This window comes from Nannobrachium achirus (assembly GCF_963921795.1).
Source record: "Nannobrachium achirus genome assembly, chromosome: 2".
Classification (NCBI taxonomy): domain Eukaryota; kingdom Metazoa; phylum Chordata; class Actinopteri; order Myctophiformes; family Myctophidae; genus Nannobrachium; species Nannobrachium achirus.
In genome coordinates this window covers 62,556,637-62,569,710 of record NC_137811.1, presented here as the reverse complement: position 1 = coordinate 62,569,710, position 13,074 = coordinate 62,556,637, and the positions used below count along the sequence as shown (strand labels likewise).

Sequence of the window (13,074 nt, the reverse complement as noted above, 5' to 3'; positions counted from 1 at the left end):
GCTTCTGCATTACCTCATCATACTTCGTCTTGCTGCCTGCCGCTGCCACATTCACACGATCCACCTCTGCCCCATGGTCAGTGTTCTTGTCTTTATCAGGAATGTCTTCCAAGACGGCCAGATAATCCTCAGTGACACTCCATAATGCCTCATGATATGATGTAAGCTTTGTTTGTTCATCTGCTAGCGCGTCCACACTGAGCGCATCAAACCCTCTCAGAATCCTGCTTGCACACTTGGTGAATTCCCTCTGAATGTTAGTGCGCTTCAACCTTAAGTCTTCTGTAGTTGCCATAGTGTCACTTTGTTCCTTGTTCCTTAAGTCTAGGACACTTATTAATAGGCAAGAGTAGTTCAAAAGTCAATAAAAGTCAATGCGCACCAAACTTGATTACTCCACTTTGTGATCGAAGCCTTTGCTACAATGTACAACCGTGGAGCTTTCTCTCCACTTTCTGATTGTTCTGATTGAGTCTTTGCTACATTTACAACCGTAGGGCTTCTCTCCACTTTATGATTGAAGTCTTTGCTACATTTACAACCGTAGGGCTTTCTCTCCACTTTATGATTGAAGTCTTTGCCACAAATAGTATGAACAATGAACAATTATAGGGTTTCCACTTGAGCCTTTACCACAAACAAAATGGCGACGACGACGTCACTCTTCAGCGCACCACGCCTTCCTCCTGGCCTCGAAATGGCCGCGATGACGTCACTTAGGGCCCGCCCATTAGCACAACAAGTTTTAGCCTTTAGCAAGTGAGCATAGCAACTTTAGCACAATGACGTCTTCTGCTTGCGTTAGCACAACAAGTCTTAGCTTTAGCAAGTGAGCATAGCATGTAGCAACTTTAGCATTGCCCACATAAGTACCGTCAAAAGCATCCCAGTTCGTCATGCACAGTTGCACTTTTCCACACTTTCCGCATCATTGTAGACAAGGCAGACTCGGTCGGTGGGTAGTTCACAGCATTCGTACAGCTGCCACTACACGTGGATAATGGCGTCCACGAGCTCCTCGCAGGCGTCCTCGTGGTTGTCTCCGCTCTTGCGCTGCGTAGATGTATCTCGCCGTTGTTGCTGAGCAGGCTTGCTTCTTTTCCACCGGTCGTCCGCCCGGTCCACCCCCACACAGCGAGGTTGGCACCAGCTCCCGTCCGACCCGTCGTGGTTATAACACCCTTCCCCAAACAAAAGGCGAGGCTAGCATATAGCTATCGCCGCGCAGATTGGCCTGTTTCACCGCACGTCTTTGTGTCTCGCTCCCCACGGGACACAAGACTCACATAACGGCTGGTTATGCCAGGTCATGTAAAATAACTGTACGGAATTTTACCGAAATAGGGCTATTTCTTCCTATCTTGGGAGTGTGAGTATCCCTCCGTAAGGGAGGCTTGGTGGTCAGTGGTTTAGGCATGAAACCACTCGACGGTTATGTCCTACAATAAATGATTCACAAACAAAGTGACGTGTCTTAAGTCTTTATGCCTTGCACGCACGCATTCACACACAAAACACACGCACGAATAAACCCTGAGTTAAACTGGAGTAAGAAAGAAGTAAAATAAATTGCCAATCTGCGCATAAGTAGCATGAAAGCTATCCTTTGTTCATGTTGACTGTAGGTCAGTTGTCAGGTTATTTTACAGTTCCCATCCACCGTCCTCCAAACCTTTCTTCACACTGAATTACAAAGTATTGACGCATGCGCATAAGCCCCTGTAGAACGTGTATGCATGACTTCTTTTAGACGCTAGATGGTAGCAACTCCCCATGCATTATCTCAACCCTGGGCGAAAGTTCCACATACAGTATGCAGTGTTTATCAAACTTAGCACTGACGCTAATGTTATGAAAACAATTCATTATAAAATTATTTCTAAAATCTATGCAGTGCTGTCCTCTCACTGTGGGTGCTGTAGTCCAGACTCCAGCCATGGCTGAATCCAGCCCAATCTGTGTGATAGTCCAGAGTGACTGTGCTGGAGTTGGTCACCATCAGGCCGGGACTCTTCCCTCCACATAGCTTCATGGGGTCTCTCTCTGGGATGGTGACCTGGGTGAAAGAAAGGACATGATAATATTAACATCATGCCTTCAGCCTAATAACTTCCAGGGTAAAAGAAATACATGATCTAGCTATGCGGTTAATTCTTTTGAAGCGCCACAGTTGTGACGTGACCATTGTGTGTTCTTTCTTTCTTTAAACTTAAAAAATGTAAATCAAATTACCAAAATGTGAATTGCTTGCTTTTGCAGGGTTAATGTATTTCAAGATTTTTGGGCTACCTGTGATACTGTACTTTATTAGGGGAAAAAAAGATGAATTATGAAAATAATCATTAGTTTCAGCCCTAATATGGCTGTACTCTCATTCCGGTAATTACAGCTAAGGATTTTCTCCGATTACAATCTCAATTGCACATTGAAAATCACTCAAAACACTGACCATTACCTGTAACCAGTGATGCTGGCACTGGGGACCTTGTTCTGTATCGATGCTTTCTATGTGGAACTTGTCACTGAATCTGAGGGTGATGGTGAAGCCGGCCTCTGCAGAGATAACATACTGGCAGGACAGACCCAGAGGTGACGGTTCAGGATACCCTGGACTGGACAGCTGCCCCTCAGGCTCATCAAATATACCATCACCACAGGATACTGGGAATTAAGTGCAGAAGGGCAGTTTGATATTAACCTCTATAAAGCTCTATATTTTGTTGTACAATGAATAGGGAAAATTGTTGATCTGCTAGTTTTTTGTTTCCCTCTAAATCTTTATCCCACAATTTTGTAACCCATTTTTCACCCAGTGCCAATTGCCTAAGCTGTAATCCTGGGCTCTGCTCTCCCTCTGCCAACCCGGGGAGGGCCCCGAACTGAGCTCATGTTTCCTTCAGTGCATGAGCCTCCGCGGTTGGACGTAGCGTGTCAGTTTGCGGGTTTTAACATGTTATTTAAAGAGGACAAGTATGCAGAGTGTGAAAATCTGAGTGAGTCTGTAATGATTTGGCTTTTGTCAGAAAGCAGCACAACACAGTGTGTGTGCGTGTGTGTGCATGCACAAGTGTCTGTCTGAAAACCTGTTTTTATAGTTTGCAGATGGGTTCCCAGATTGGTCTGTCTGTGGTTTCTGTACTCACAGACACAGGTGCGCTGGTCTGGGCGGAGTTCATAGCCATGGTGACAGGAGCAGAGGTAGGAGCCCAGGGTGTTATGGCACAGCTGGGAGCAGAGAGGGCCATCGTCAGGGTCTGGTTCTGAACACTCATCAGTGTCTGACAGACAGAGATATAGACAGTGAGTGGGCTTGTAGATCAGCTATATTTGAGGGATTTAGTGTAGAGGGGGGAAAAGGAACTGACCATGGAAGCCTGGGAGACCCTGGCTAACAAAGTATATAGAAGAGCCACTAAATGGCTGTAACGTAAACTAGAACTGCACTCTGTCGAGCTGTGCCAACTGTCGAAGTAGGCCATATTTGGCCTACTTGTGAGCCAGCAGAGCGCACCATGAGGTGCACTCTGCTGACATCACCAGTGGCATCACCAGGAATGCTGGTCCCTCATTGGCTGTTAATGATGACGTTCCCATCATTAACAGCCGGGCTCAAACACACACAGCTACCTACCTACCTACCTACAGTACCTACCTACATACCTACCTACTTACAGTACCTACCTATATTATTTCTACCTACATACCTACCTACATACAGTACCTACATATGCAGCCGAACGCGATACTTGCGTGCTCTGAAATGTGACTAGGATGCACTAAATTAATCTAACAATACGTTGGATTTGTCAGGGGGTCAGGGTTCAGGGTTACTGAAAACATTCTGTAAAAGCGGGGTACATCCTACGATACCTATAGCCTGGTAGTGAGCAGAGAAACCAGTGGGCTGATGGGGTTCAGGGTTACTGTCGTCCGTCTGGAAGATGAGGCTGAGCGTGTTGCCTGGAGACACGATGGGCTGGTCGCCGGGGTGATGACCATCGGCCGAGTTCTCCTGTCCGCAGAACTTCCCCAGGACTTTCTTGCCATACACACACTGGGAGTGTTTGGAAAAAAGACACTGAATGCTGCTGCTATACATATAAATATTACTACTATTACCACTACAACTACTGTGTAGACTCATAGCAATCTTCATATCGTTGTTGACTGGTGGAAACCTTGTACGGTATGTCCAAAACCATTCGTTTTGTTTTCATTATTTTAAAAAGGATTTAAAACTATTGAAAATAGCCGTTCTACGAGCATACACAACGCCTCAAGATGTTGTGTGCTTGTAGATCTGCTATTTTCACTCGTTTTGTGCAATAGTCTTGTATGAAGAAGTAGGGCTTTACGATAAAACTTTTACACGATAATTATGTGCCCGTTGGCTCAGACATTTGGTAGTGGCCATATCCCAGCAAACATTTTGAGGTATATTAGGCATCTAATATACGTCTAAACTTATACTAGACGTCTAAGTTTATACATATAAAAATGGTCTACCAGAGGTATAGATATGCAAGTTCTTTAGACGTCTAAACTTAGACTAGACGTCTAATATACGTCTAAGTTTATACCTGGGTCTAAGTTGAGACTTATAATAGACGTCCGGCCGTTAAGGTCTAAATATAGACGTCTATTAGATGTATAATTTAGACCCAGGTATAAACTTAGACGTCTATTAGACGTATATTAGACGTCTAGTCTAAGTTTAGACGTCTAAAAAACGTGCATATCTATACCTCTGGTAGACCATTTTTTATACGTATAAACTTAGACTTCTAGTTCAAATTGTTTAGTGGGATGGCCACATATGACATGACCCCTCTCACTACCCGTTCCTCTGTCCAGGCTAATAGATAAGATGCAGCACACAAAATAATAATTAACCTCATGAACCCTAGGCTAGCATGATCAATATTCTGAACATAACAACAGGTGAACATTCAGTAAAAATAGCTGAATAGCTGTGCTTTGCTAAAGCGTGTGGATCTGCAATTCTTGCTATTTGACATACAACGAAGTGTATACAGTAGGGTTTAGGTGGTTAAAGGAATATTTGTCACTAACCGTGAGGGAGTCATAGTAACATTCCGCAGAGGCCTCGATGTCAAGGTGTTCAAAGGTGAGCTTGATCTGGTAGCCTTCCGGGACGGCCAAGTGCCACTCTGTGAGCAGCTGAGCAGGGTAGGGCTGGGGGTACAGGGGGGACTGGACCTCACCGTGCATGGGAGGCTCAGCCTCCGAGCGGGGAATCCTCCAACACTCACACACAGACACACAGAGAAGCCTCCAAAATGGACATGGATGGACACAGACATAGAAGAGTGCGGGAACTCTATTAGCTGTGTTTTTGTGTGTGTGTGTGTGTGTGTGTGTGTGTGTGTGTGTGTGTGTGTGTGTGTGTGTGTGTGTGTGTGTGTGTGTGTGTGTGTGTGTGTGTGTGTGTGTGTGTGTGTGTGTGTGTCAAAGCCAAGGCAAATGGTGTGGAGTGGACAATAAAGTTTCTATTCTATATCAATTTGTCTTGCTATGATTTATTTAACCAAGACAGACATTGGTCTGGTCTCTGAACATAATCATTTTAAACGTTTTTCCCCATTTCCGTAGGTGCTTAAAGATTCAATAAAAATAACAAAAAAGTAAGTCAAAGAGATATTTTTGAGATTTCAATCTGTTTGTTGTTTTGCACTCACCAGAGCTCCTCATCCAATGTTGATTCAAACAGAGCAGAACAAACACCACTGATGCAATGGCAGAACTGATGCAACTGCATCATATTGATATTGTGTACTGGCAAGTGAAGTATCTTTTTAATTTGGTTTATACTCTGTTGTGTTATTTGAACGTTGCTGTCTTGTCCTACTGTATGTTTTTTTTGTGGCACCTTAATCAAAACAATTTCTGCACTCTCTCCTCTGGTAACAAATGAAATGGGTGAGTAAGTAAAAAAAAGAAAGGCTAATTTGCTGTGGAAACCTACCAACACACAACTGTATGAACCACTGAACCCTAGTATCTCTATTCGGGTGTGAACATTCACTTAAAATAGCAGATCTACATGCTCACAATGCGTCACAACGCAACACGTTGTGAGCTTGTAGATCTGGTCTAGTCTAATTCTCTGCAATGAAGGCAACGTGACCTAAAATCTTGCGTTGAAGAAAAGGCAAGACCCATAATATACACTAAAAAACACAACTGTTAACGTTTCCCCAATAGTCAAAGACTCTTTTAAGTTCTGACGCACAGATTCAATATGGGATGCTCAGTATTGCTCTTATAGTCCATGGGTAGAGGGTTGAATGAACCAGAGAAACTATTTCTCTTCAACATACAATTGGCTTGGTAGTCACACCAGCCAGGCAGACTTACCAGATGGCTCTGTAGGTCCACCCCATGGCTGGAGACGTAAAAATATATGTTGTGAACAGCTACGGCCTAGTAATGGACCAGGTATCTCAATTCCACAGGAACACAAATGCACAAGCAGTCGGTGTGTTTCCAGTATGTAGCAATGGAGAGTCAAAAAGCATGGCAGACATCTGATCTGTTTGTTTGACTTGGCACATAAAAGTTGTCTTTTGAAGCAGCAGTGAGAGAATCCAATATTCCAGATGACGGGAAATGCTGAGAAACAGCAGTTGTGATAACTGAGATGTTGTGAGCAAAAAAGGGCTGAGCACATGGATTCAACAAAAATGTTCCTTTCAGGATACTTTCAGTTTCATTTTGACAGATTTCATGGGAATGACTGCAGGGAAAAATGCTGCAATGCTCTGGAATCAGTGGTGGTAAAATTGTTTACAAGTAAAAAATATTGGCATCAGAATGTATTAAAAGTATCAAAGCCCATGAAGAATGTCCTATTTAACAGGTTTCAAATGTACAGTATGTATAAAAGTATTTTGAAAATATGCTCATAACTCGTCAAATAGCCAAAGTTGAAATAGGGCTGACGTGGTTAATAATGTATGTTTTGTAATAATAATCCTAGTAAGTAACTAGTAATTAAAGTTTTCTAATAATTGTAGTGGAGTAAAAAGTACAACATTTGACTCTGAGATTACCTGTACAGTATTAAGTAAATGTACTCAGTATACTTTCCAGCACTGAGGACATAGTCCATTGGTCTGGCCTATGAAACAGCAACCCCTCTCTTTCATGTCATTCTTCAGTGTACTGCAGAGTTAAAATGCAAGCAATGGATTAAAAATAAACATCAAATAACAAGAACCATACTGTATTGTTGGCGGGGGGTAATGATGAGAAATATAGTGAATGGAAGGATTGAAGAAAACATGTTAATGAATGTATTATTTTCCAAAATGAGCATTTTTGTTTGACTAACATTTATGGATAGTATCCTATATGTATAACTATTTCAATTCATTCACTTTTAAGTTTATCGAGATGAAACAGAGCCCCCCTTTGTAACTGTGGAAAGCCTGGTTTCCTGCTCATTTACTGTTCATTGCTCAGATCTAGTCTAGAGCCTGCCTACTATATCCGGTAATTTCCACACACACACACATACATACATCAAAGACATTTGATAAGAAATCCTTATTACATCTATATTATAATAATAATAATATACAAGCCTCTGCCAAATACCTACAAGCGAACTGTGGCAGCCATCAAATGGGTCACCTTGAATAAATTGCACTATAGCCCTACAATTTGCCCTTTACTGCCTTAAAGGGGAACTTTGCCCATGTAAATCATATCATTCTGTAAATAAATGAAGAAAAAAAGATCTAATGCAAAATGTCTCATTCTGTGTAGGCTGGTACTGATTTTTCCCATGCAGAGAGTGACCTCGTGACACACAGAACTTATTGGAAAGTGTCATGTCTGATTTTCACATCATCCAATAGAACCATGGGATTAAAACATCAGCAGTGTTCCCATATATATTGCAGAATGATGATTTAAATAAATGTATAGCCAAAACTCACATTTCGTTATCCAGCTGCTGGATCAGGCAGTTCTATACAGAATATAAGTTCTATAAGCACGAAACAAGGTGATGTCCAGCTCATCTCATTGAAGTTACTCCGTCTCTCTGACATGTTGTCAAAAAGTAACGTAAAAAACAACAGAGATCTCTGATTAAGCTTCAAATCATTAGGTTTAATGGAAAGTAATATGTGTAGTTACACTGTAATCATGATACATGCTGAGTATGCTATTACATTGGATTATTAATATTGTTTTATGTGATTAGTTTATTACTTGGGGGAGAAGACAACAGCCTCCACGTGGCCTCCCCTCCAAGTAAGAAGAAAATCTTGTGAAACAGATGTCGCCACCCAATCATCAAGGACGATGATACACGAAAGAAGAAGACGTTTATTACTTGATTAGTTCAGTTACTCGTGGTAAACGTTTACTTCTTCATCTCTTTTTCCTCACTCTCTACTTGCTCTATTGTCTCGTGGATCCACTGTAAGTAATTCCCCACATTAACGTAATAGCCTTTAAACTGCTCCCTTCGACAATAGTTTCCCCAGGACACGATGCCTTTGAGACGATAGGGCCCTTGTCCATCCTTGTTCCCAAAGCCCAGCTGAGGCACAATGAATGGACCGCCACTGTCTCCTTTGCAGCTGTCCATCCCACGCGCTCCAGCACAGAACATGTTCTCTGTGAAAATCATTGGTTTGGTTTTGAGCATGTTGGGTACGTTCTGACACTCATTACGGGAGTAAGCCTGAATGTGAGCATATTTTAAGATTTGGCTCAGTTTCCTTTCTTGCGTCATGCCCCAGCCTGACACAGTGCCTAGTTGGTTATCCTGCACTTGTGTGTCATTCACCTCGGGCAGACAGATAGGAAGGAGGTTGGGCCCTAGCTTCACCCTAGAAGACAGCCTGAGGAGAGCAATGTCATTGTCATAATTGTTGCGAGCTACTGTAACAGTATTATCATATCCAGAATGGATTATGACATTTTTGACACCCATGACGACCACATCAGACTGGGATCCTGCCACTTCGTTCGTATCAATCAGTCCACCATACATTTTCACTTCCCATGCTTCAGATCCACTCACAACGTGAGCTGCAGTCACTGCCCACCCATCCTTGATCAACGATGCTCCTCCTGCTGATGGTCCTTTGATGTAGAGTTGCCATGGAATATTCCCCAGTTCGGCTTCTTTACCTCCCCAAATCCTGGCAGCACTCGAGATGTCTTCTTCTGGCTTGCCACACACTGAAACACACAGAAAGGAAATGATAATAGTATGGGGGAAATGCATCCAAATAAATGGAGACTGATACTAGAGAAGATATAAAGTGATACTGAAATCATACCTTCAGTGCATCTTGGTAATTCTGTCTCCCCGCTAACTGATACCCAGTCACCGTCGGCATTACAAATGTACCTTTCTGTAAGAGAGCACAAGGCATAGTATTGACACACAAAGAAAGATATCGAGTCTGTTCTGGGCTCCATGATAACATTATATTAATTTCTTTCTTCGCCCTACAGTATTTATTGCATGAAACCTTGTAGAAAGCTTTGTCATGGGGCAAGGAAGAACAGATTGTACCTACATAGATAAGATACTGTAGATAGATCACTAAAAGGTACAGAACGACTGAAAAGATTCATATAACAACACCACTAAACTCTAATAATAATAAGGGTAATAATAATAATAATAATAATAATAATAATAATAAAGCTTTATTTGTATAGCACCTTTCATGACATGAAATGCAGCTCAAAGTGCTTTACAGAGCAACAGAAAAAACAGAGAAAAAAAATACACATGAATACAATAAAGCAGAAAAATAAAAACATAAAACATTGAAGAACAATTTCAGAACAGTGTGGACGTCAATAGCATCAAAGAGATTAAAAAATTCAGCTAAAAGCAAGAGTAAAGAAATAGGTCTTGAGCTGTGCTTTAAAGCTAACCACAGATGCTGCCTGTCTTAGGTGTAGTGGGAGTTTATTCCAAACTGTCGGTCCGTAGAAGCAGAAAGCTGCTTCACCATATTTTTTATATTTCATTTTAGGCACATCGAGTAGGTCAGCACTAGAAGACCTGAGTGGGCGGTTTGGAACGTATCTATGCAGGCAGTCATAGAGGTACGAAGGTGCCAGACCATTTAGAGCTTTATAAACAAGTAAAAGAATTTTAAAATCAATCCTAAAAACAACCGGGAGCCAGTGTAGCGACGCTAAGATTGGAGTAATATGTTCTCTCATCTTAGCTTTAGTTAAAACTCTGGCTGCCGCATTTTGAACAAGTTGTAAACTGTCAATTGTTTTCTTTGGCAGACCAGAGAGAAGTGCGTTGCAGTAATCAAGCCGAGAGAAAACAAAAGCGTGGATCAGCGTTTTTGCATCGTCCAATGTCAGATAGGCTCTAATTCGCGCAATATTTCTAAGGTGAAAGAAGGCAATCTTGGTGACATGATTAATGTGTGTATTAAAATTCAATTCAGCGTCAATGATCACTCCCAGGTTCTTTACAGAAGTGTTAGTTTCTTTAGACAGGTTACCAAGTCTACTTATTATGGATTCTCTCTGCGCAGTAGAACCAATTATGAGAACTTCTGTCTTGTCCTCATTTAGCTTGAGAAAGTTCTCACTCATCCAGCATTTTATGCTAGACACACAGGTCAGCAATGGGTCTAGAGCACAGGGGTCGTCCGGAGCTACCGAAAGGTACAGCTGGGTGTCATCAGCATAGAAATGGAAATTCACACCGTGAGCGGAAATAAGTTCTCCCAGCGGCAGTATATAGAGGGAGAATAATAAAGGACCAAGGATTGAGCCCTGTGGAATACCAGAGCAGATGTTGTGTTTGTTTGACTCAAAGTCAGCTAGATTAACAAAGTAGCTAACTATATTGTGGGTGTATATACGGATGCGTTATTATTACAGCGGTGCTATGCAAGACCATTACCTCATACGCTGAAGAGGCAATCAGCCGACCAATTTGTCAGGTTACCTGCCAACCTTGGTTGGTGACTACTGATATTTCATTTGAAATGCACAGGACAGGACCCAGAGAAACACAGAGTAACACACACGTAGCACTTGATCCCTCCCGTGTTTTATACCTCTGGTCTTGTAATAAGGGTAATAATAATAATAATAATAAGATACACACTTACACAATAAGACACACACACACACACACACACACACACACACACACACACACACACACACACACACACACACACACACACACACACACACACACACTCTATGTCTATATGTCTGTACAGCATGTATTAGTACGGCCTCAACAGCTGCAACAGTGTGCATGGCACAGCAACCATTTAACAAGCAGTGTCCTGCCTAAAACCATAAGCGTTCATTTAACTGTGAGACTATAAAAAAATCTACCCATTTTTAAGTCAGAGTTAAATGAACAGTGAGGATTTGACTGTGTCTACTCACCATCTCCTTCCAGTGTGTAGTACTTTGAACCACACTCAAACTGAATCTCATCTCCATACAGAGTGACTGATCCCACCACCACCTGAAGGATGTCATCCTCAGCCACGTCTGGTGGTCCACAATTCACAGCTAAAAAGAGAAAGGTTTAGAAGAATGTTTACATTTTGCACTTTAAGTGCAGCCAGCTTCCTTAGTAAGTCTTCAGTCAGCTTGGTGCCTCTCTTCTTCATGGTCTTCTCATATCAAATAGTTCTCACATAATACAATCCTGAGTGTAAAATTAAAGGTGCTGTAATTAATATTGATTTGTTAAAATAAATGTTAAATAGTTTTATATTCACATACTAATCATTCCTTTACAGTGAGGGGTGAATGCAAACTGTTGTTTGCATATAAAACTTGTATATAAAATCAGTGTAATCACAGTGATTCATAATCAGCCTGATAAGTTGTGTGAAATGTGATTGTTGTGGTCTGTCAAACTCACGGACACAAGGATACACAGGGCTCCAGGTGCCTGTCCTCTGACACATTGTCTTGAACTCTGTCGGGCTCAATGTCTTGGCATCCTTTTACAAAGGAGAAGGAGACGACATACGTACAGTATAACCCAGTTGTTCCCAAACTTTTTATTTATATATATGTTTTAGTTTTTTAATATTTATAAAGCTTTTCTGTCTTTTTTCAGATACATTTATAGAATGACAGGTAACTGGGAGGGGTCCTCCCTATGTTCCCCAGGTTCTCCCTCCCCCCAAAAAAATGTATGTTCCCCCACTCAACCAAAACCCCATGCTTGTTTTAGCAATGAAGCACTCAATCATTCAGTGAGAGAGGAATGAGATATCTCATTCATTTTCCCATTCAGTCTGAATATAAATACGATATCTCATTCAGACACATCAGATAACTGACTACCATACAAATTTACAGTATATTACAGGACTGTAACTGAATTATGAAATTATTAAACACATTTTAATTGACAATTGAATTATGTACAGTTCATTACTTATATTATCTGTGATCTCACCGTGTCCAGAGTTCGTCCAAGGTCACAGGTCACTGTCACAGGGTCGCCATGGTGATGTTCTGGTCGCCCAGGAGCCACAGAGGAGTGGGGGGTTACTAGAGCTGGACAGCTCTGGGCTGCAAACACACACATTTACATTGACTGTTTGTATCATACAGTAGCTGCAAATATAGCAGGCAGATACACTTGACAAGTTCCATACATGCACATTACTATATTGTGGGTGTATATACGGATGCGTTATTATTACAGCGGTGCTATGCAAGACCATTACCTCATACGCTGACGTGGCAATCAGCCGACCAATTTGTCAGGCTACCTGCCAACCTTGGTTGGTGACTACTGATATTTCATTTGAAATGCACAGGACCCAGAGAAACACAGAGTAACACACACGTAGCACTTGATCCCTCCCGTGTTTTATACCTCTGGTCTTGTAGTGGATAGAGAAGCCGGTGTTGGAGCCATAGCCGTCAGAGTTAAAGAGGATGCGGATGTGACTTGACCGAGTGTGTAAGGGTGATGGCGGGGCGGCCAGGCCACAGAACGGTCCCAGAGTCCCGAAGGAAGTTTCAACCTGGAAAAAACAAGAGAACTACAGTAGTGCA

At 42.0% G+C, this 13,074-nt stretch overlaps 1 protein-coding gene across 1 annotated transcript in view; it reads right to left on the bottom strand.

Annotated features, from left to right (window-relative positions):
* Positions 1 to 13,074, bottom strand: part of c1s.2 (complement component 1, s subcomponent .2) — a 31,767-nt gene that overhangs the window by 12,406 nt on the left and 6,287 nt on the right. Inside the window, exons 7-17 of the mRNA XM_080743297.1 lie at positions 12,893 to 13,043; positions 12,467 to 12,582; positions 11,921 to 12,002; positions 11,434 to 11,562; positions 9,324 to 9,398; positions 8,400 to 9,222; positions 5,074 to 5,293; positions 3,871 to 4,054; positions 3,144 to 3,278; positions 2,456 to 2,661; positions 1,909 to 2,056 (exon numbers count right to left, since the gene is read on the bottom strand). Coding sequence (XP_080599423.1) covers positions 1,909 to 2,056; positions 2,456 to 2,661; positions 3,144 to 3,278; positions 3,871 to 4,054; positions 5,074 to 5,293; positions 8,400 to 9,222; positions 9,324 to 9,398; positions 11,434 to 11,562; positions 11,921 to 12,002; positions 12,467 to 12,582; positions 12,893 to 13,043 — 2,269 coding nt within the window. The remainder of the gene's footprint in view (positions 1 to 1,908; positions 2,057 to 2,455; positions 2,662 to 3,143; positions 3,279 to 3,870; positions 4,055 to 5,073; positions 5,294 to 8,399; positions 9,223 to 9,323; positions 9,399 to 11,433; positions 11,563 to 11,920; positions 12,003 to 12,466; positions 12,583 to 12,892; positions 13,044 to 13,074) is intronic.